Genomic DNA, 22,038 nt, shown 5'->3' on the forward strand with positions numbered 1-22,038 from the left:
TTATCCTCCAGTGCACCCTAAATAGTTGAGAATTATAATTTTCCCTAAAACCTTAGTTTATTCTCTGTTCAAAAACCCATAAGAGAAGTTATAATTTCAGCATTTGAGGTCGCCTGTAACTATAATATTACTTCTACTGCTATCTTAAATGAATTCTGTCTCCCAAACAGGCCTCCCAGATTCTTTAGATTTGCTTTGAATGGTCGGTCCCCTTTCTACCCTTATTATCCTTTTTCGTTTGTTTGTTTGTTTTGCATGGAAATTCCTGCCTCTTCTACTTCTCAGAGTTATTCTCATTCATCTTAGTTTTCTATTATTCTTTTCCTTACCCTCTAGAGGTTTTTTTAAAACACCCATAACCATAATGATAATTCCCTTTAGGAGCAGATATACAAGGTGTGGCAAAAGTAGGCTTACAGTTGTATGTAAAACAGTTTATTCTTGTATTATTATTTATTAATGATTGTATTATTTTCCATATCAACAACGATAAACCTTCTTTTACTCAACCCTGTAGTCTCTCTTTGGCATTTAATATATGCTATGTTGTGCTTTCATTATTTACTAATTTTATAAAATATGTACATATATATATTCACTATATATATGTAACATTTTTCTAACAAAATCATCAGTAGGTTCAATTCAATGGCTATTACCAAGCACTTAGAACTACAAAAATGACATACATTTAAGAAACGCTTTCTGCGTTTAGGATGTTTAATCTTGTAAGTGGAGGAGATAGCAAAAATTACTTCTAATAGAGGGTAGAGTAAGATAAGAGCCCTATCCAGCAATTATATATTGTATGTTAAAAGTTAAGAATAATCTTAGTCTCTCCCACTAGATGGCATGCTTTGGAGAGTAGAGATAAAGTCTCTTTAGACACAGTTTTCATATTTCCAGTGCTTAGTTTCTGCAGGAATTGAGCTGCCCATAGTTGGAGGTGTTCATGTCAGGCTGGGTTATGTCCTACATATCACTAAAGGGATCCAAACACTGACCAGTGGTCTGGATGCCAGGTATGGAGGACACATGACCTGTGCTAGTATATGCATGTTAGCATGACAAAGACTATGTAGAATAATGTGACAGACACAGAAGCTTTGGGAACAGAAAACTGGATGCTATCCTCAATCCCAAGGCTCAGTTTCCCCATTCAGGGGTCCTCAAACTTTTTAAAGTGGGGGCCAGATCACGGTCCCTCAGAGAGCTGGAGGGCCGGACTATATGAACTACTAATTCCTACTGTAACACCTCGGCTGCGCTCACTGCCCAAAAAACCTGGCGGGCCGGATCAGACTCCTCTGCAGGCCGCATGTGGCCCACGGGCCGTAGTTTGAAGACCACTGTCTAGATTGTCCATGCTATCATGAAACCAAGTGAATTAATATTCAGTGACCAGAACCTAGTAAGTATTCAAAAGATTAAGTTTTAGTTGACTCCCATTGAACATGTTATCCATTGTAGAGTTAATCAGCTTCATATTTTGTTGTGTGGGTGTGTTTTTCTGAAACGTACTTTTCAATTCTCTAGATCTACTTCAATCATGGTTGCAGTCTTGTAAAATGTAAAGGAACTCTTCTTAGCTGAAGGTCAATGAAAAGAAGCTTTAAAATACTTTAAGTCTGGATTAGGATGTATATCAAACTAAAATCCACATTAAAAAAAAAAAAGACTGAAGCTAACACTAATGATGTTCATAAACAAGCAATCTCACTTACAGTAACCTGTTTCTTGTCAGACAAGCTGCAAGGAGTGGATCTGATCACCCATATACATTCTATGTGGTCAGAAGCTTAATGTTCAGACTCAGCAGGGGAGAAGGAAAAGTAAGAAGAGTGAATTGGCTTGTGGTGTCATCTGTAATAAAGGGAAACCTCTTCTAAGAAATTTTATTTGAAAGTTAAGAACTCCTAGAGATTTTCACCACCAACTCAGCATGGTGCTATTATTTTGTTACCAAGACACTTAAACTTTGTTTTTCCTACCCTTACAGAGAAATCAATAGTTTAAAATTAGAGCAGAGTAGAGGTTCTTGAGTGTTAATCAGGGCTTGGTACTGAGACTTCTGAGGTTGTTATAAGCAGCTTACCAGCCATGCATTAAATGTTGTATGTACTCATTGAATAGTTTATAGAAAAAGAATTAAAATATAACATATGACAGGTTTTAAAAATATAGCAAAAAAGAGTTTTTACAAAACAGTTATCTACTTTTTCCTGTTATCAACAGTACATTATCATAGACTTATTTTGGGATATCTGCCAAATTCATAATATTTTCTCCTCTGGAAAACAGTGTTTTCCCATGCTACACTTGGGGTTGGGTTCCCAATCACCACCTTATATTTTGTGAACTTCACCCCATTCCTCCCTTCTTCACTGGTGGCTGATGACTGCTTGATTCCAGGCATAATTTTCAGAAACTCTCGCCCTATTGTCACAGCTGATTCACTAGTGTGAGACACCTGACAATAGGGTTCTTCCACTTGGGGACCTAGATTAGACTGAGAGACAGACAACCAGTCAGTATCTGTAGGTGACGAGAACTAAATATAAGCTTTAGGAAAGCAGATGTTTGGCCTTTGTTCACAACTACATTTCTAGGACCTTCAGAACAGTGCCTGAAATAAGATACAGGCTTAGAAACGATTGAGTGAATGCAGGCAAGGGATGAGATACTTTAAAATCTAAGTTTAAAAAATCAGACTACATGACTTTACACAATTTCTTTGATTTTCTTTAAGAAACACCCTCCTCCTAGATTTCTCCTTTCAGAATATAACCTTTTCCATACACATTTCTACAAACTCTTAATGTTTTCTTTAAATCTCTTTATTGATTAAGGTGTTACATATGTGCCCTTATTTCCCCATTACCCTCCCTACTCCCCCCTCCCCCTAGTCATGCCTTCACCTCCCTGTTGTCTGTGTCCATTGGTTAGGCTTATAAGCATGCATACAAGTCCTTTGGTTGATCTCTCCCCCTTACTTCCACCCCCCCATACCTTCCCTCTGAGGTTTGATGGTCTGATCGATGTTTCTCTGTCTCTGGATTTATTTTTGTTCATCAGTTTGTGTTGTTCATTATATTCCATAAATGAGTGAGATCATGTGTCTGAAGCTTACTCTTGTTTGCTTTGTATTCCAATGATTTATTCACTGTAAACTGGAATGCATGTGAAAGGCTATAATGTTTTGTCAATCTTGTTCTCTTTCATGGTGCCCCGTGTATGCCCTGTAAATTATCTGATTAATAACGCTGTTGACCACTACGACCTAAACAGCTTTCCTCTCTTTTAATTTTTGAAATAAAGACCTAACTGTTGAAGCCTTTATTTAGAAGGGAAAAACACCGTGTTGGCAATGTACATGAAGATGGTACAGTGGAAAAGATTCTTCAGAGATTAAAAGTGATCCCATCATTCTCGTTGTGGATTTTAATTCATTCATTTAGTAAGTACTCATTTCATACATCCTATGTCTCAGAAAAGAGAGGGCAGAACCAAGAATCAGTTCTGGTTTTCCTGGCCTGAGGGCCTATTTTAGAGTAGAATGTGCTTTTTGCTTCTGATTTTGAAATTTCCATATTATCTAAAATTTTAAACACTGAGACCTGATGTTATAAATGATACGTTAGGTCAGGGGTAGGGAACATCCAGCCTTGGGTCTGCACAAAGCCTGAGAAATCATACGGTCTGGCCCTGCCAAGGCATTAGGGGTGAGTTAATTTAATGTGTGAGCAAATACAGCAGGCTAATTTTTAAATTCTTTTTCATTAATCCTCATCCAAGAATATTTTTCCATTGATTTTTAGAGAGAGTAGAAAGGAGGGGAAGAGACAGAGAGAGAGAGAACTATCAATGTGAGAGAAATACATCAATTGGTTGCCTTCTACAAACCCTGACCAGGGCTGGGGATCAAATCTGTAACCAAGGTACCAGTTCTAGACCAGAATCAAACCCGGCACCCTTCAGTCTACAGTCCGATGCACTATCCACTGAGGCAAACCGGCGAGAGCATAACACTCTAATTTTTAAACTGATAATTGTGTATGGCCCGAGAATGATGTTATGGCCCGAGAATGGTATAATATATATTCAAATGGCCCTTGGCAGGAAAAGGTTCCCCACGTGTGCTTTAGATGAACACATTTCCCTTTTTCCAGTAGAGATGGATTTATAACAATAATTTTCATCACTCTTGCAGGTATTAGTCAATGTTTCTTATTTAAGCAGTAACATTATTCCTAATAATTAATGCACTCTAAGCACTAACATACTCTTATTGATACCTATCAACCATGTTCACTTGAATGTAGGATTAATTTTTACTTGGTTATTAACCAGTCCATAGAAAACTTGTTTTGAGTACCCAGCATGTGACAGTAAGTATCCTTGATGAGTTTATATTTAATAAGTAATCATTTACAGGGGACATTGAAGAGGACAGCATGTCTGTGGGTGGTTGAAAGAAACAAACACCTAGATTAGGAAATGAGAACACTGAAGAGGTTAATTGCAAAATTAATCTGTTTCCCAGAATTATGATCTGGCTTGCATCAATTCAATATACCATTTACAATGGACTTATCCTGATCACAGGAGTGAATATGAAACTGTTTTTTTCACTCTCAGGTAGGGGGAGTGGATACAAGGACTAGAATACAATGTGACCTGTGGAATACCAGCAAACTAAGTGAAAGGTCAAAGGGTGTATCAAGAATACAGTGGATGGGAAGGGAGGGAGTTATTTATAGATGCCATGTTTCTTTTGTTCATTCTATATTTTTTAAAAATTCTTCATATCTGCCAATCCCATATCTTTCACATAGTGAAAGAGAAAGTAAGGTTATTTATATTAAAGACCAGTTGCATGGTTATACATTATTACCAAAGTTTATAATACAATCACATTATACTTGTCAAATATTTGAGTGTTTTATACTGACCTTGATCATATCCCAGGAGAAGCATCTGAATATATGACGATTCACATTATGTTCACAATTATTTCCATTTGGAAATTGATGGAGTCTTATAAAGATAAGAAAACCTCAGGATAGTTTGATTCTCAAAATGTAAACTATTTAACTGGTACGAACAACAATCATGGCACCTCATAAAGTGAAAGCTTTTTCTCAGAATGCTGCTGTTTACCAGTACGTGCACTGTTTAAATTCTTTTGCCAATGCCATTCACTTTCTGCAACAAACATCATCTGCTAGATTCATAGCATGTTAAGTCTTTGAGGCTCAGCTCGTTACTCAATTAACTAAAACCTCCCTAACAACCGACGTGTCGCGGGTACTTACATATTCTTCGTAAGCCTCGGGGGCTGGAGGAGGGGGTGCTCTGTATCCTGGCACGGTGGGTGTCCCCCGAGCTCGTGGGGTAGGGACGCCTCTTGCTACAGGGGTCACTGGGAGAGCTCCTCGGGTCACAGTGGTCCCTCGAGGAGTGAGAACACCTCGTCCAGGTGGCAAGGGAGGAGGAATGGCACCCCCACGACTCCTAGGAATAAACGGGACATGTTCAGATGGGAATCACATGAAGAGAGAAAGGGACAAAGGGACTAAAACAGACCAAGTGCTTCTTTTTAGCCTCCACACAATGGGAAGGAACCACATTTATCATCAAAAGCACAAATGTGTGTGTGTGTGTGTGTGTGTGTGTGTGTGTGTGTGTGTGTGTTTGATTCTTCAGAATGTAACGTACTTTGATCTCCACAATGAATACTGGTAAACAAATTTTGTAAATACTGGTTATGACTTAGTTATGTAAACCATGTCAAATACTTTGGTGTTTTTCTTTTATAAAACTACATAACCAATCAAATACTTTGGTGTTTTTCTTTTATAAAACTACATAACCAACCAAACAAACACCAACCCATTCTCATTTTTGTTCCAAATGTACCAAGAAGACCCAAATGAGAGCATTGTCTAATCTATGACTCACTGGACCGTATAGGAAACTGAGCTGCGAAATGTCAATGTCCCCTCCATGCTGGAGTTTACTGACAGTGATGTGCAATGTTGTCATTTACAAACAAACAAAAAAATCAAATCTGTCTGTACTTTAATACTTAATAAAAGGTGAAACTCTAACCATGGTGATATCATTCTGTTTCTTATATGAGCTCAGGCTGGAGGTCACTGGAAATCACAGCTCATTGTCACTGATTTACTGTCATGCATGTAATCCCCTGAACTGGGAGAGTCCCTGATACAATCTATTTTCCTCTGGTAACTATGGCGCTACTGAAATACATTAGGACTCCGCAATAAAAAATAAATAAATAGACTGAATGCTCTGTACTACGGTGCTTGACACAAAAGTAACTTGCACTAAAAGCCCTAGATCAAATGGTTGCAGCCAATTTTTATGGTATTCCGAGGCTTTGGAAAGGTGGAGTGCTTGTCTGAAGTCTTTGGGCAGAAGCATGGTTATTTCACTTTTTATTATGTCTGAAAGGCTGGCCTGCAGAAAGCACTGCTTTCAGCAGGAACACTAAAGCTTCGGGAAAAAATAATGATCATTGGGATGTCAACAATCACACGGGTTGGCTGCACCCACAGATGGGGAATGTAGGTTATGCTTTCTGCTATGAATAGCAGTCAGCTGGCTCTTTCTTGCTTGCAGAAAATGAGCTCTTACCAGTGAACAGTAAGAATGCTGGTAAAGCTTTTAAAAGTTTTAAATAGATTACAGAGTTGAGGAATAGAGGAATTATCAGAGAACGTATTGTGAGACTAATGTATAGAAAACGCACTTCTAGACTGGGGGAAGCTGAAATATAAAAGACTCAGAAGGCTGGGTGCCTGCTTCAAGCACAATAGAGCCCAGGAAGCAATGTTGTGCATTATCATGATAATGTAATACCATATTCTATATTATCATGGTAATATAAAACACACCTATAAAAAAGCATGAAAAGGCCAAAATCACCTTTACTGGAAAGAGCATCTATCTGCTTGTTTCCTCATAAACAGAGTGAGCGTATTTCAAGGTTTGCTCAGTATAGTTCTGATTTACAGCTGTTGTGTTAGCTTGCTATTCAGTTTAGCATTTTAATACTCTTAAAAGTGTCCATGTGGGGCTAGTAAATTATATGTCACCTTCTTTAAACTGCATTCACAAGCCCAAGGTATATCACTGAAGAATCACAGGTAAGTCTTATATCTCACTGGGCCTGAGGTGGATTTTTTTTTTTTTTCTTTCTTTCTGATGAGTCAAATCTGATTCTGAATCTGTAAAAATTCTTCCTGTTTTAAAATGTTATGATCTTTCCCTAGCTGGTTTGTCTCAGGGGATAAGGCATAGGCCTGTGGAATGAAGGGTTCCAGGTTTGATTCCAGTTAAAAGCATGTGCCCTGATTGCCAGCTCGAACCCAAGTAGGGGGTGTGTAGGAGGCAGCAGTTCTCTCTCGTTGTTGATGTTTCTCTCTCTCTCCCCCCTCTCTTTTTCCTCTCTGAAATCAATAAAAATATCTTTTTTTAAAAATTTACGATCCTTGCATCATATCTAATTTCTTATCCCATTCTTTCATCAATGTCTCAAAGACAAAATCCTAGCAAACCTATCTCCAGAATCTGTCCTTCCCCTGGGGTATTAACCCCATGTCTCTCTTCTCCAAGGCAACTCAAGATTCAAATCACCTATTTTAGGATATGGTCCTTGGCTGCACCCACACTATAGCATTCTTTCCTTCATTTTATTGACTTCTTGAATTTCCCTCCTTTTAATTATTCAAATACCCATTCTTTAATTAAAAAAAAAAGTGTGAAGGGATTGAGAAGTAAAAATTGGCAGTTACAAATTAATCATGTGGTTGTAAGGTACAGCATTGCTAATATAGTCAATAATAATTTATAGCTATGCATGATTCCAGGTGAGTACTGGAAATATCAGAGTGGGGGACATTTTATAAAGTATACGATTGTCGAACCACTATGCCTTACACCTAAAACTAAAGCAAAATAACATTAAGTGTAATTGAAAAATAAAATTTAAAAATGTCATCTAGGTATTGTTTTTGCCACTCTGTTGGAAATAACTCTTGACTAACCTCACAAATAGCCTACAGATTTCAAAATCTACTCAATTTGTTTACAATCCCCTTTCCACTTTGCCTCCCTATTATACTTATCACTGAAGAACTCTGTCTGGAAAATGCCTTCTTTGGACTTTAATACTCTGTTTTTCTCCACATTTTCTCCCTCTTCTTTCTTACATTTTAACCTCCTTCACTGGCTTCTCTATTTCTGCCCCCCCTCCCTTGGAATATGAGTGTCCCCATTTTCTGTCCTCTATCCTTTTTTCCCCTCTTGGTACACCCTGCAGTCCCTAACTCTAATGATGGCTCTTATCTGCTTCCTTCCTAACACTTGCCATGTCCCACAATATGGGTTTTACATCAGAAGGTTCTTAACTTGTCTGCACATTAAAGTTACCTGATAACCTTTGAAAACTTCCTAATTCTGGGCCATACCTCTGGCCAATTAAACCACAATATCTAGAAGCAGGCGCCCTCAGTGATCCCAATGTGCAGATACTTTGAGAACCCTTGCCTATATGCACCATCTAATTTTAAAATCTTCACAAGCTTTTTATGTAGCCATTTCTACTGGTAAGCTGTTTTAATGGTTCAGAACCAAGGCACTTAAAGTACAAGTCACTTGCCAAAGGTCATGCTAGCACATCCAAAGAGTTAGATTTTTTTAAAAAATATATACTTTATTGATTTTTTTACAGAGAGGAAGAGAGAGGGATAGATAGTTAGAAACATCGATGAGAATCATCGATCAGCTGCCTCTTGCACACCCCCTACTGGGGATGTGCCCGCAACTAAGGTACATGCCCTTGACTGGAATCGAACCCGGGACCTTTCAGTCCGCAGGCTGACCTCTATCCACTGAGCCAAAGCAGTTTCGGCTAAAGAGTTAGATTTAATTATAGGAACAATTATTGCCTTCATTTAACTTGGTTGGCACACCCAATCTTCGTTGATGATATAATAGTCTCTAACTGGGATAGACATCACAAAGTTATCTTTGTCTTGGGCCCTCTTTCTTCTCCAATAACTAATTAGGCACTAATTCCCACAAATTCTAATCTATAGTCTAGTCCTATATATCCACCCTCTAAGTGGCGTCCATTTCTCTTTGGGATAATGGACTTGTCTTCTCCCTGGCTTTCCTGCCATGAGTCAGTGTCTCTTCTGTATCAGCCTCAGTGATGACTGAGTAGTCTTTTTTTAGAAACAAATATGATTACTCTCCTCTTTAATAAGCTCCATTAGTTCTCTGTATTGATTCTCATTATAGGAAACACAGCCTTCAAAATCTATCCCTAAGGTTTCATTTTCTACTGTTTGCTCTCACTCCGCATGCAGTGGTGAAGGGTGTTAGAGATGTCATGTATTTTAAGTCTTTAGTTATATGATAGAAATAATTATAATATATATGTGTTTTCTGGTATGTTTGTATTATCAGAGAATTCATTTTCATAGTTATGTGTAGTGAAACATACATTTGTTTATGTATGTATGCTCAGAGAATTTGTTTCCTAGTATAATATGTATGTATTATCAGAGAATTAGTTCTCATAGATATGTTTATTGAAACATAATCTTTTTAGTTAAATAAATTTTCAACAAATTATTATAGACGCTTAAAAATATCCCAGGTACATATTTTTGAATATGTGTAACTGAAAACTTAATAAAGACACAATATCATTAATATGTAAAAATTAACATTAGCTTCTGTTTTGAGGGGTTTTCTGATCAATATATAATTTTCTGTTTGAGAAGGTTTTTCTTTATTCCTTATTTGTAGATACATTTCATCATGTGGTTTGAAATAGAAGACGACAGAGCTCTGCTCTATTTACTTTCATTAATGTTAATACATTAAAGATATCAATACAGCATTGAAAGTGAGGTTTAATTTTCAACAGTAATTGTCTTTTCTTTTTATGTATATGGTATTAGATCTGTAAGATATATGGGATATTAAAAACCAAAAGCTTTCAGTCAAAATATTTCTTTAAAATAATTAAAAATCTAGGTCATAATACACTATTCTTTATTAAGTCATTAAAGAGATTAAAATTTTAGTATATTTACTGAAAAAAAATCTCATATAGTTCACTCAAATATGGCAAATGTAATATTACATTAAGCAACACTAATAACAAAATAAAATCTATTAATGGAATGATTTTATAATCTCAAAAGCAGTCAATGCATTATTTTAAAAAATGGACTCAAGGAATATAAAATGGGAACAAAAATCTATGTAGACAAAACTGTCATTTCTAAATTATAAGACCAACAAGTTCATGATTTAAAGCATATGATTAAATCATTTTAAGGTACCTGCTATGTCATTTCACAACCCAACATACACTGTTTTACTAAGAGGCTAATTCCATAAAAAGTGTGTTCATAAAAATGTTATGTCAGATTTTTAGCATTACACAAATGTTTCTGGATAGCATTAAGAATTCTGTTTTTATTTATTAAAGATAAAAGTATAAAAATATGCTCTAGAACATTTTCAGAAGTGTTGCCTTTAGTCAAATGTGAGTTTTAAAAATATATTTTATTGATTTTTTTACAGAGGAAGGGAGAGAGATAGAGAGTTAGAAACATTGATCAGCTGCCTCCTGCACACCCCCTACCAGGGATGTGCCCGCAACCAAGGTACATGCCCTTGACCAGAATCAAACCCGGGACTTTTTATTTTATTTTATTTATTTTTTAAATATATTTTATTGATTTTTTACAGAGAGAAAGGGAGAGAGAGAGAAATGTCGATGAGAGAGTAACATCGACCAGCTGCCTCTTGCACACCCCCTACCGGGGATGTGCCCGCAACCAAGGTACGTGCCCTTGACCAGAATCGAACCTGGGACCTTTCAGTCCGCAGGCCGACGCTCTATCCACTGCGCCAAACCGGTTTCGGCGAACCCAGGACTTTTTAATTGGTAGGCTGATGCTCTATCCACTGAGCCAAATGTAATTTTAAGAATTGCCACATTTTTACCTTTACATAGTTATTGCCTTTCTGTTTTATTTGGAAATTTATCATTCTTAACTTTTTTTTCTGGTAAGGAACTGTTTGAGGTATTTACGACTTAAATATTAAAATAGTGGTCTTTTGACAGTGCTGGTTGAAAATATCTGGAGCATAATTAACAAATAAATTGAAACAACAGAATATCCTACACTCTCTTAAGATGATTTCTATGCAATATAAAAAATAATATTCCAGATCTATGCCGTTCAGTGATTTGAAGGCCAACTATAACAGGGTGAGGAATGACAAAGTTACAATGTCTGTGTATGAAGGCTATGAATATTTTTTACTTCACTTCTTTGCAAACCAATGCTTTCTGTTGAAAACTTGACAATTTCAGAATCCTACAAAACAAATCCTTTCTGATGGCCAAAGACATTGCACAGTCAAGTGTAACTAAACTTTAAATACTCTTACCATCTGCTAAGCAAGAAGTATGCTTCTGGCTTTCTCTAAAGAGTGTGTGTGTGTGTGTGTGTGTGTATATATATATATATATATATATATATATATATATATATATATATATAATCTATATGTATATATAACCTACCATCTATTTATTGATCTAAAATCAACTATCTCTATACATAGCTGGCAAGTTAATTCAAGGGTTATTTAAGGCACAGACAACATTTGTAACTTTCTCTTTACACAAGGTCATCCTGATTCAAAAGCATTTAGTGTGTCATCTGCATGTCTTAATCATAGGGACAGAACCAAAAAAGGAAAATCTCTTATTTCCTTAGGGTAATTGTTTGGAGCTCAAACTGTGATTTCTTGAGTCAAACTAGCTCTTTGACCTGGAAAAAAAAAGAGTCTGGTATATTTCTGTATCTCAATTTACCACCTGTATATAATATTTAATCTTGGTATGGAGATTTGATGAGTTAATTTTTGAAAGTTCTTAATTACTTTATAAGCACTCATTGTTGTTGTTTTTGTAGAGGTTGGGGTTTTTGTGGCTGAGGTTGGTGTTGCCTATTCCTTGCTGTGATCATGCCACAGAATAAACCAGCAAAAGCTTGCCAGCCTCACTGGCTGCTAATTTACTTAAAGTAAAAACCAATGTACCTTGAAGGCGTTGTGGGGGCTATTCTGATCCCTCTGCCTCTAATACCTCTGCCACGACCAGAGTCTTCTGAGCCATTTAAGTAGGATAATTCACGTAGCTGTTCCTGACGAATTTCATCATTATAGTCCTAGAAAGAAAAAAGAAAAAAAAACATGACCTGATGAGTTAAAAAGAGGATCTGGGGTTCTTGGAGACTAACAAACATAGTAAAAAAGAACATTTTTAATTTACTTTCTGGACCTTGTATACAAATATCTAAAATGAAATAAAAGTGTATATACTTTAAATTCTTATTTGTACATAGAGAAACTGAAGTTGCTTTATTTATTAAAGTAGTAAGTGCTCAGCAGGAAATCAGATAACTTTTGCTGAGATATTAATTGATGTGTTAGCCAGAAAAGGGAAGATAATGATTTGGAGTAAAATCTTGGCATGTACAAAGGTGATGATTGCTAACAATAAAATGAAAAACAACTTATGACTGCATGATACTCATATAACTCCTGATGCATAAACCAAAAAGGGGCAATCTCATGGCCCACAGTAGATATTTAGTAGGTATTTTATTATGTTAACATAATAAAAAAATGCAAATAATAGGGACAGTGTTGGACAAGTGGGAAGCTGTCAAATCCAACCAAATAAATTGATAGGCAGTTTAAAAATAAGACATTTTCTGTGTTCTAACATTAGATTGACAGAGAGTGATAGAGATAGCAGAAGGCAAATTTCATAGTAATAACCAAAGATTTAGTCAAAGTCAAAGGAACTATCCATCTTTTTTCAATGTGGAAATGTATCAGTCACTTCGATATGACCCAAGAGTGTGCCTGTGCCACTAAAGATGAATGCTATCTTCAAAAAATAAAAAAACAAAAGCAAGTGTTAGTCTTACCTGTTTCTTCTTTTACTAATAAACACATGCACCTGATTAAACACTACAAAACTGAGTAATTGTTTCTGTCCAAAACATCCACTGAGATATTTGATTCATATAAAAGGTTCTTGAAAGTTGGTCCTGTCCAAAACATCCATGAGTTTATTTGCTCCATACCAGATGGTCCTTGATATTTGGTGTCAAAACTATCCATGCTTATAAAATGTCCCTGAGTTAAAATAGACCATAATGTTTATTTACATTTTGGTTTACAGAATATATATATATATATATATATATATATATATATATATATATATAAATTATAGTGTGTGTATGTATGTGTGTGTGTATATATATATATATATATATATATATATATATATATATTTTATTTTTTTTTAAACTGGTCCAATCAGTGTGCTGTGGTTGTATTGCCCCAAATCACCCTTCTTGCCTATGTGTCCCAGCTGGTAATGGCTCATGGGGTTAGGTACATGGATTAAGGTTCTAATCTTGAAGAAGAACACAATTGAATACAATTTATATTAAGCATGATTTCTGAGAAAGAATCTTGCAGGTAGAGAAATTCTCAGAGGGAAAAAAAAAGTTGAGGAGGGGATCTCTTGATTCATGATCTGTTAATATGTCAGCACATATCAATAATCTTTTGGGCATGCATCAAATGTATCTATGGATGTTTTGGACAAGACCAAATTTCTTTGCAAGGGATTTTGCCAAATAGTCAACCTGATTAAATTATTTTTTCAGTAAATATATATTTAAATGAAATATCTAGTAGATTTCCTAGTGCTGAGAAGATGCTTAGGAAATGAGACTAGAGATATTTGTAAAGGCCAAGCTAACAATTGTTTAAGACTTAGTTGTGGGATCAAAAATCAAGTCTATTATCCCATTATAGTTTAAAAAGAAAAACATAAAACAAGTGGAACTACATCAAACTAAAAAGTTTTTGCACATTAGCCTTGGTCTGGTAGCTTGATTAGATCATAGAACCAGTATGCTAAGGCTGTGGGTTCAATCTCTTGACAGGGGATACATAAGAATCAACCAACGAATTCATGAATAAAACAACAAATCAATCTCTCTCTCTCTCTCTCTCTCTCTCTCTCTCTCTCTCTCTCTCTCTCTCATTAATGAAAAAATATTTGCACAGCAAAGGTAACTGTCAACAAAGCAAAAAGACATCCTATTGAATGACAAAATATATTCTCCAGTGATACATTTAGTAAGGGATTAATATCCAAATGTATAAAGAACTCACAGAAAAAAACAAAAACAAAAAAAATTCAATTGAAAAATGGGTAGAAGATCTGAATAAACACTTCTCCAAATAGGACATACAGATGGCCAATAGTCATATGAAAAGATGCTCAATATCACTAATCAGAGAAGTATAAATTAAAACCACAATCAATATCACATTACAATAGTCAGAATAGCTATAATCAATAAATCTAAAAAACAACAAATGTTGGCAAGGATGTGGAGAAAAGGGAACTCTTGTTCACTATTGGTGGGAATGCAGATTGGAAAAGCCACAATGGAAAATAGTTTTGAAGGATCCTCAAAAAATTAAAAATGAAACTGCCTTATGACCCAATGATTTCAATTCTGGGTTGATATCTGAAAAATTCCAAAACACTAATTCAAAACACTATATGCATCCCTATGATCATTACAGCATTACTTACAACAGCCAAGCTATGGGAGCAACATAAGTGCCCATCAACAGATGGGTGAATAAAAATGCAGCGCTGCATATATACAATGAATAGTACTCAGCCATTATATATATATATATATATATATATATATATATATATATATATATATATATATATATATAATGAAATTGTATCATTTGCGAGAGCGTGGATGAACCTAGAGGGTATTATTCTAAGTTAACTAAGTCAGACAGGGAAAAGCAAATACCACATGATCTCATTTATATATGGAATCTAAGAAACAAAATAAACAAAATTGAAACAGACTCATATACTCAGAGAACAGACTGATGGTTGCCAGAGGGAAGGGTTGGGGGGGACTTAGTGAAAAAAAGTTGAAGGGATTAAGAAGTTCAAATTGGTAGTTGCAAAATGGTCACAAGCATAGGGAATATAGTCAATAATATTGCATTAACTAAGAATGGTGCCAGGTGGGTACCAGAAATATTGGAGGGACCATTTTGTGAAGCATATCATTGTCTAAACTCTATGCTGTACACTGGAAGCTAATGCAAAATAATATTACTGTACACTGTAACTCAAATAAAATTGAAAAAAAATTATGCCAGTTTAGCTCTACTTACGTTATACTAACATGAAATAAAAACTGTGTGCATTCACCTATACACCTCTATCTAAAAAATGGCAGGTTTGCTTTCAGCCTATAAGAATTTCTAAAGCACAGGTTTACCTACAATCTGTCTCGATTACAAGCAAAAGTACTAGTCCATCCAAAGGCATTTATTTCCTTATTTTTAACATATTTCATTTATGTTTATCCTCTTTAGTACCTGGTTATAATAATAATGGGCTCAACACAGTTGGCTGACAGAAGAGCTATACAGAAGAAAATTACAGTTTCTAGCCAGTCATGAATTATTAAATTTCTGCCTCTGAATTTTCTCACTCAAGCAACAACCAAACTGAAGAATAAACATGCTTATTATTTTATTAGGAACAGGGAATATGATGAATTGCTATTTCTGAATGAACTGACAAGCCACCATGAAAATGAAAAATCCCATAATTTTCCACATATATTCCTAATAAGAAAGGGGATCTTTACAGCTTCTTATCTGAGGAAAACCAATGGACTCACAGGGTTCTTATGAATTGTTAAAAATGGATGCATTTTCATTGTTGGCAACACTGAAGGTTGAGATAAAAACGAACAAATTGCAGATTAATTTGACATATGAAAAATATATTTTAGAGCATATATATTTGATGCCAGAATCAAAAAATATAATAAGGCTGGTGGAGTCCTATTCACTATATAATCATAAAGAATTTCCCTATAATGTCATTGCACCAGGAAAGTCTAGGAGTTTCCACCTCTCTTTTTCCTTTGGGTCAGATATCATAGTGTGAGGGCTTTTCTGCTTTCCTTGGCATCCTTATTTATTTATTTATTTTCATATAATGCTCCTTAATAAAATGCTTGCATATTTAATCCCAAATTGCCACCTGCCTCATGGAGAACCCAAAATGACAATACAGAGTGTTGACACATTAAGTTTCTAAGGTAACTTTGGTAAATCTGTTAAGGTTAACACTGGTGGAGACAATTATATTAACAAACTCTGATAAAATTGAAGTACTTGCCATTCGTTTATTTAAAAATCATTATATACAGATTAAATTTTAAAAGATTTCTGATTACTGAAAAGGGTATAGTAAATGTTTTCAATAAAATGAATTCCATCTTTTAACTTTTCACTTAAGAAAATATGAAAGATTCACAGAGTGAAACTTTAGAAAACACAAAGCATATTTCGGGCTGGAGAGTAGAACAACATGGTTGGCACAGATAAATTGTGGCAACAATGAAAAGGCTAGTGTATACATTTGTGTTGGTAAGAGAGAGAGAGAATACTGGTAACTATAAGAAATTTAAACGGACATTAGTGGGAAGTGAACCTATGACTGGGAAAAGTAGGAACAAAAAGCAATTTTAGGATCAGAAATGACTAGGATTACAATGACACCATTAATCGGAGAAAGAAAAAAATGGGGGGAAAAGTTTGGAGGTGAAGAATCTATATCTGATCATGATCACCTTAAGTGTAAAGTGCACAAAGAAGTATTAAGGGCTACCTCAGAAATTCAAGTCTGGGTTGGTGAGTAAATTTGAATGTCATCCACACAAATTTGTGATCACTGAAGCACAGAATTGCCTAAGAGAACAGTAAAATGATGTAGTGACAAAAAAGTTTCTAATCATAGTTATAATGCAAATTTGTATAATTTAAGATAACCAGCTAACTTGTTAATTTCAATATTGGATCATTAAATGTTAAATGATCAAGTCTTTTAATAAACTCAAGATTTTATAATTGGACAATCAAAATGTATACCACTGTATTTACAGTAATAAAGCACCTAAATGTTACAAATACGGAAGTTATTTTAAATGCCCAGGTGTAGAGATAAAATTCTAAATACTAGTATTCTCTAGACTAAATATATCCTATATATTATTTTTATTATATGTTATATAGAATTGTGCTTATTAAAGGACTGGAAATAAGCACTATCATATAAAATTATAGACTTTGGTGTTTAGAAAATTACAGAATCATTAATTGTCTGCCTCCTGCACACCTAACGGGGGTCATGCCTGAAACCTGGGGCCTATGACCTGATAGGAATTGAACTGGGACCTCCTGATTCATAAGTAGTGCTCAATCACTGAGCAACACTGGCCTAACTTTTAATTAATGTTTCATAACTACTACATAAGTCTAGTTGAGCTAGATTAGTGGTTAGCAAACAGCAGCTAGTGAGCCACATGTGGCTCCTTGGCACCTTGAGTGTGGCTCTTCCACAAAATACCACAGCCTGAGCAAGTCGATTTTGAAGAAGTGGTGTTAGAAAAAATTTAAGTTTAAAAAATTTGGCTCTCAAAAGAAATTTCAATCATTGTACTATTGAGTTTGCTGGCCATTGAGGTAGACCATCGTGCTGAACATTTGTCACGTGCATTGTCAATGAGTCGGGTATATAAACTTTTAAAGATACTAGTAAACAAAATATTTCAACTTTATCTTGAGTTATCTTATTAGAAATATATCACATATTGGTTCAGCTGCAGTGACTCACTAGTTGTCATCAACCTATGAACCAGGGTTCAATTCCCAGGCAAGGCATATGAATGGGTTGTAGGCTCAATCTCCAGTGTAGGGTATGTAGGGGGCAGCTGATTGATGATTCTCTGTCATCATTATTGTTTCTATCTCTCTCCCTCCCTCTCCCTTCCTCTCTGAAATAAAATATATACATATATATTAAAAAATAAATAAAATCATAGCAGGGTTGGAAATCACATGCCTGCACTTAAAAAAATAGAAAAAAGAAATATATTACATATTAATTAATTTGAGTAGTACTGAGTTCTAAGATTCCGGAGTCATAAAAAATGCATATGAATGATTGGTTGTAGTTTTATGAAATTTTAACATTTATGTTAAATTTGCTAACAGAGATTCACTGAAAAGTAAAATTGTAAGTTTACAATTAGTAATAATAATAATGACCTGTAATTTTATGATATTATTTTAGTATAATTTTATTCATTAATTTAATAATGAAATAGCCCTGAGAAAGAGATAGAGATAGACAATCACCTAAACATGTGAAAACTTCATAAGGGGGAAAGAAAGGTCAAGTTATAGAAATTCAGACTGAAAACAAAAACAACAAGAAATAATTTTCAGTCATTTAATGAATAAGTATTAAAAGATAATATAATCCTTTAATTTATATGCAAAGCTGACATATTTCAAAAATTTAAAAAAAGGTCTACTCATACTTTTAAAACTATTAGTCGAAAAATGAAAAGTAGTTATGAATAAAACCTTAATCTTATTTTAGACAGGATTACAAATTATTGAGATTCCATAATTCAAATAATAAACATTGCTTTACTACTTTGAGGCACACCTGCAGTAAATAAAACAAACACAGGCTAAAAATACTCCTTGCCTTGCAAGATGAGTTACAAAGTTGCTTTAAAAGTGCTGATTGGTATGATGGCTGTGGTTTTAAACAAAAGCAATTTAAGTAAGTAATAGGTAGCCTTTAAATGAGTCTATCAAGGCCTAAATAACCCAAGCATATCATATAAAAACATTTTTAAATTGATCCAAATTTTAATTTTCTCATAATATGAGAAATCGTTTGCTTTATTTTTTCCCCCATACCAAAATCAGTTCTTAAAATTTGCTATCTTGAAATCATAACAAAGATATTCACAATACTTGTATGGTTCCTTTGTTCCGGGTGAGGCAAAGTTGCCCCATGTAACAGTTTTCATGAAATTCATGAGTGCTCCTTTCTCATCTCTGACATGGCCCTCCCACTGTGATGACATATGGTGTAGACAGTACTCAGAAGAGCTCAGAGCAGACAGATGTTTGGATGTTCCTAGAAAGGACTCATGCTTCTAGTCTGCCTATTTAATGTATATGTATAATTTCCCAATTACATACACTCATGTCCATCTGCTATGATGGCATTTTGCCCAAATACAAATTGGGAAGATTATTCCACTTGTGTATGGATGCCAGGTAATGACAGGTGTAGACAGTCTACCTGGAGGCACAATGAAGGACCATTTTCCTGCCAAATTCTCTCCTCCGAGACGAAGATGGGCACTGTTGCTGCACATTTAAAACTGTGATTATAACCACGGGTAACATGTGAGTGCGTATTTGGCCCTTCCAATGCCAAGACTACCAGACGATATCAGGGGAGAATGAAATGCAGACTGCAATCCATCTGGGCCATGAGAATGAGACCTGGGATGTCCTCAGCCTTTACAAACAGCTAGGTTACCGCACTTACATCAGAGTAATAAACAAGGAAATGTGGGAAGCAATGGGTCCTGTGCCAATATTCAATCTGCAGCTGAGTTGGAATGGGTAGGAAGCTATTTCAGACAACACCTAGAGCTGTGCTGAATATTATTTAGCAAAATATCTTAGCTATTAATCTCATCCCTAGCCAACACAAGGGTGAGTTTTAATCAGCCCAGGCTAGGGACTAGAAAAACTCATTGACAAAATGTGGTCAAAAACAGTCAATTAAGATTTATTAAAAATCTGCTTCGTGCTTGACTCGCATAAGGTCTGTATAAAGGCTTCCCAAAGCTTATTCATCAAAGGAGGTACAATAGAATATCACAAAGGAAAATGTTATGGGCTTTCTATACAGAACTGCTAGTTAAGGTAATTCTGTTACTCAAGAACGTTTTCTTCTTTTTTCACATTATTGAATATATTGCACACTAGGTAACAAGCATAAAAAATAAGATAACTAGAACCAAGATGGTGGTGTAGGCAAATGCCTGTACAAACTGCCTCCCACAAACACATCAAAATTACAACAAAAATACAGAACAACCATCATCCAGAACCACCAGAAAGGTGGCTGAATGGAAGTACAACTAGAGTGGCAAAGAAGAAAGCACACTGAGACTGGTAGGAGGTGTGTAGGCAGGGAAGGGCTGATCCTGCACCCACCTGTGCTGCTTTTTTAAATCCAGACTGAGGTTGTCTCTATAAAGGCTGCCAGGAGGAGCAAGGGGTCCCAGCCCCATACCAGACCCCCAGCCCAGGGACCCAGAGCTGGGAAAAGAAGTCCCCACAACTATGCGCTGTAAAAACCAGGGCAGATTGGGGCTCAGTGACACAGAGGCTGCTGGAGACCCAGCTGCTCCTCTTAAAAGGCTAGCACAGAAACAACTTACAAGTCCCACTTCTGAGCTCCAGTGCTGGGCGAGGCTCTGGCGGACCTGGAGAGATATGAGGAGGAACCGGACTGTCTGGCATCAGACAGGAACTCCGGGGTGGCTTTCTCCCAAACAGAGGTGCTCCCAGGGGTCATTGTTCCTATGCTAGGACCTTCCTGGTTGCAGGGCTGACTGGCAGCCATTTCAGTTTGCTCTGCCTTGGTGATTCCCTGAGACCCCACCTCATCCAATTTATAACCCCACCCAAGCTGCCTGCAACAGCTTTTGCCAATGAATAGCCTGTGCTTGAAAATCCCAAACAAGCTTCAGCTGAGTCAGGGAGCTCCAAACCTATCAATAAAAGGCACTGGCACCAGCCTGCCAGGATTCACAGCTAGGCCTTATCTGGGCATTTCCAAACCTGATACAAAGAGGAGGAATCTGCAGATCTCTCTGTAGCTCCTGCTGGGTGGCCCCATGCAGTGGCAGACTTTGCACCTCTCTGGAGACCCAAGAGCCAGTGTACCCAGTGGTCAGTGTCCGACCATACCAGATTACAGCTCTACACACCCATAGGCAACACACTCAAGGGTGAAGACTCAGTAAGCACCAAAGCCCCATTTGAACAAGTCTTGCTCCATAAGAACGTCTCATGCACAGCAGTTCTTCCACTGTAGACACAGCTGGTCTTCACAGCCAATTGATCTGGAGGTCATTTCCTCCCAGTGATACCAACAGCAAGGAAGTTTCAACTACAAGACTGTGCACACATCCCACAAAGGGGTGAACTTAGAGCAGTGGTTCTCAATTTTTCTAATGCCGCAACCTTTTAATACACTTTCTAATGTTGTGGTAACCCCAACCATGAAATTATTTTCATTGCTACTTGATAACTGTAAATATCTGTGTTTTCCAATGGTCTTATGCTCTATGGCAGAAGTTCTCAACCTGTAGGTTGAGAGACCATCAGAAAACACAGATATTTACATTACGATTCATAACAGTAGCAAAATTACAGTTATGAAGTAGCAACAAAAATAATTTTATGGTTGGGGGTCACCACAACATGAGGAAGTGTATTAAAGGGTCAAGGCATTAGAAAGATTGAGAACCACTGACTTAGAGGGTCCACCTTAGGTGATTGGGCAGCCTGAATCACTGGGCCCTATAGGATATCTACTACACAAGGCCACTCTACCAACTTAAGGAGATGTAGCAGCTCTTCCCAATACATAGAAACAAACACAGAGAAGCAGCCACCCTGTGGAGACAAAGAAAACATATCACAAATGAGAGAATTGGAAGAAAACAAACTACTGAATATAGAGTTCAAAACCATGGTTTTAAGGTAACTCAAGAATCTGCTAGAAACCTCTGGAAAAAAAAAAAAAAAAGGAAAGTGACCAGAAATTAAGCATACCTTGACTGCAATAGAGAACAATATGCAGGGATTCAACAGTAGAGGATTCTGAGAATCAAATCAATGAGTTGAAATGAGAAAGCAAAAAATACCTAACCA

The 22,038-nt window shown here is 36.1% G+C and overlaps 1 protein-coding gene across 9 annotated transcripts in view; it reads right to left on the reverse strand.

The window, feature by feature from the left end:
• KHDRBS2 (KH RNA binding domain containing, signal transduction associated 2) overlaps positions 1-22,038 on the reverse strand; it is a 522,833-nt gene that overhangs the window by 211,640 nt on the left and 289,155 nt on the right. For all 9 annotated transcript variants that reach the window (XR_014795558.1, XR_014795559.1, XR_014795560.1 and 6 more), the window contains exons 5-6: positions 12,163-12,290; positions 5,316-5,514 (exon numbers count right to left, since the gene is read on the reverse strand). Coding sequence is in view for 1 of the 9 variants with exons in the window: in XM_084890368.1 (XP_084746494.1) it covers positions 5,316-5,514; positions 12,163-12,290 (327 nt within the window). In the remaining 8 variants the exon portion in view is untranslated. The remainder of the gene's footprint in view (positions 1-5,315; positions 5,515-12,162; positions 12,291-22,038) is intronic.

Source organism: Pipistrellus hanaki, assembly GCF_964339955.1.
Source record: "Pipistrellus hanaki genome assembly, chromosome: 7".
NCBI lineage: Eukaryota > Metazoa > Chordata > Mammalia > Chiroptera > Vespertilionidae > Pipistrellus > Pipistrellus hanaki.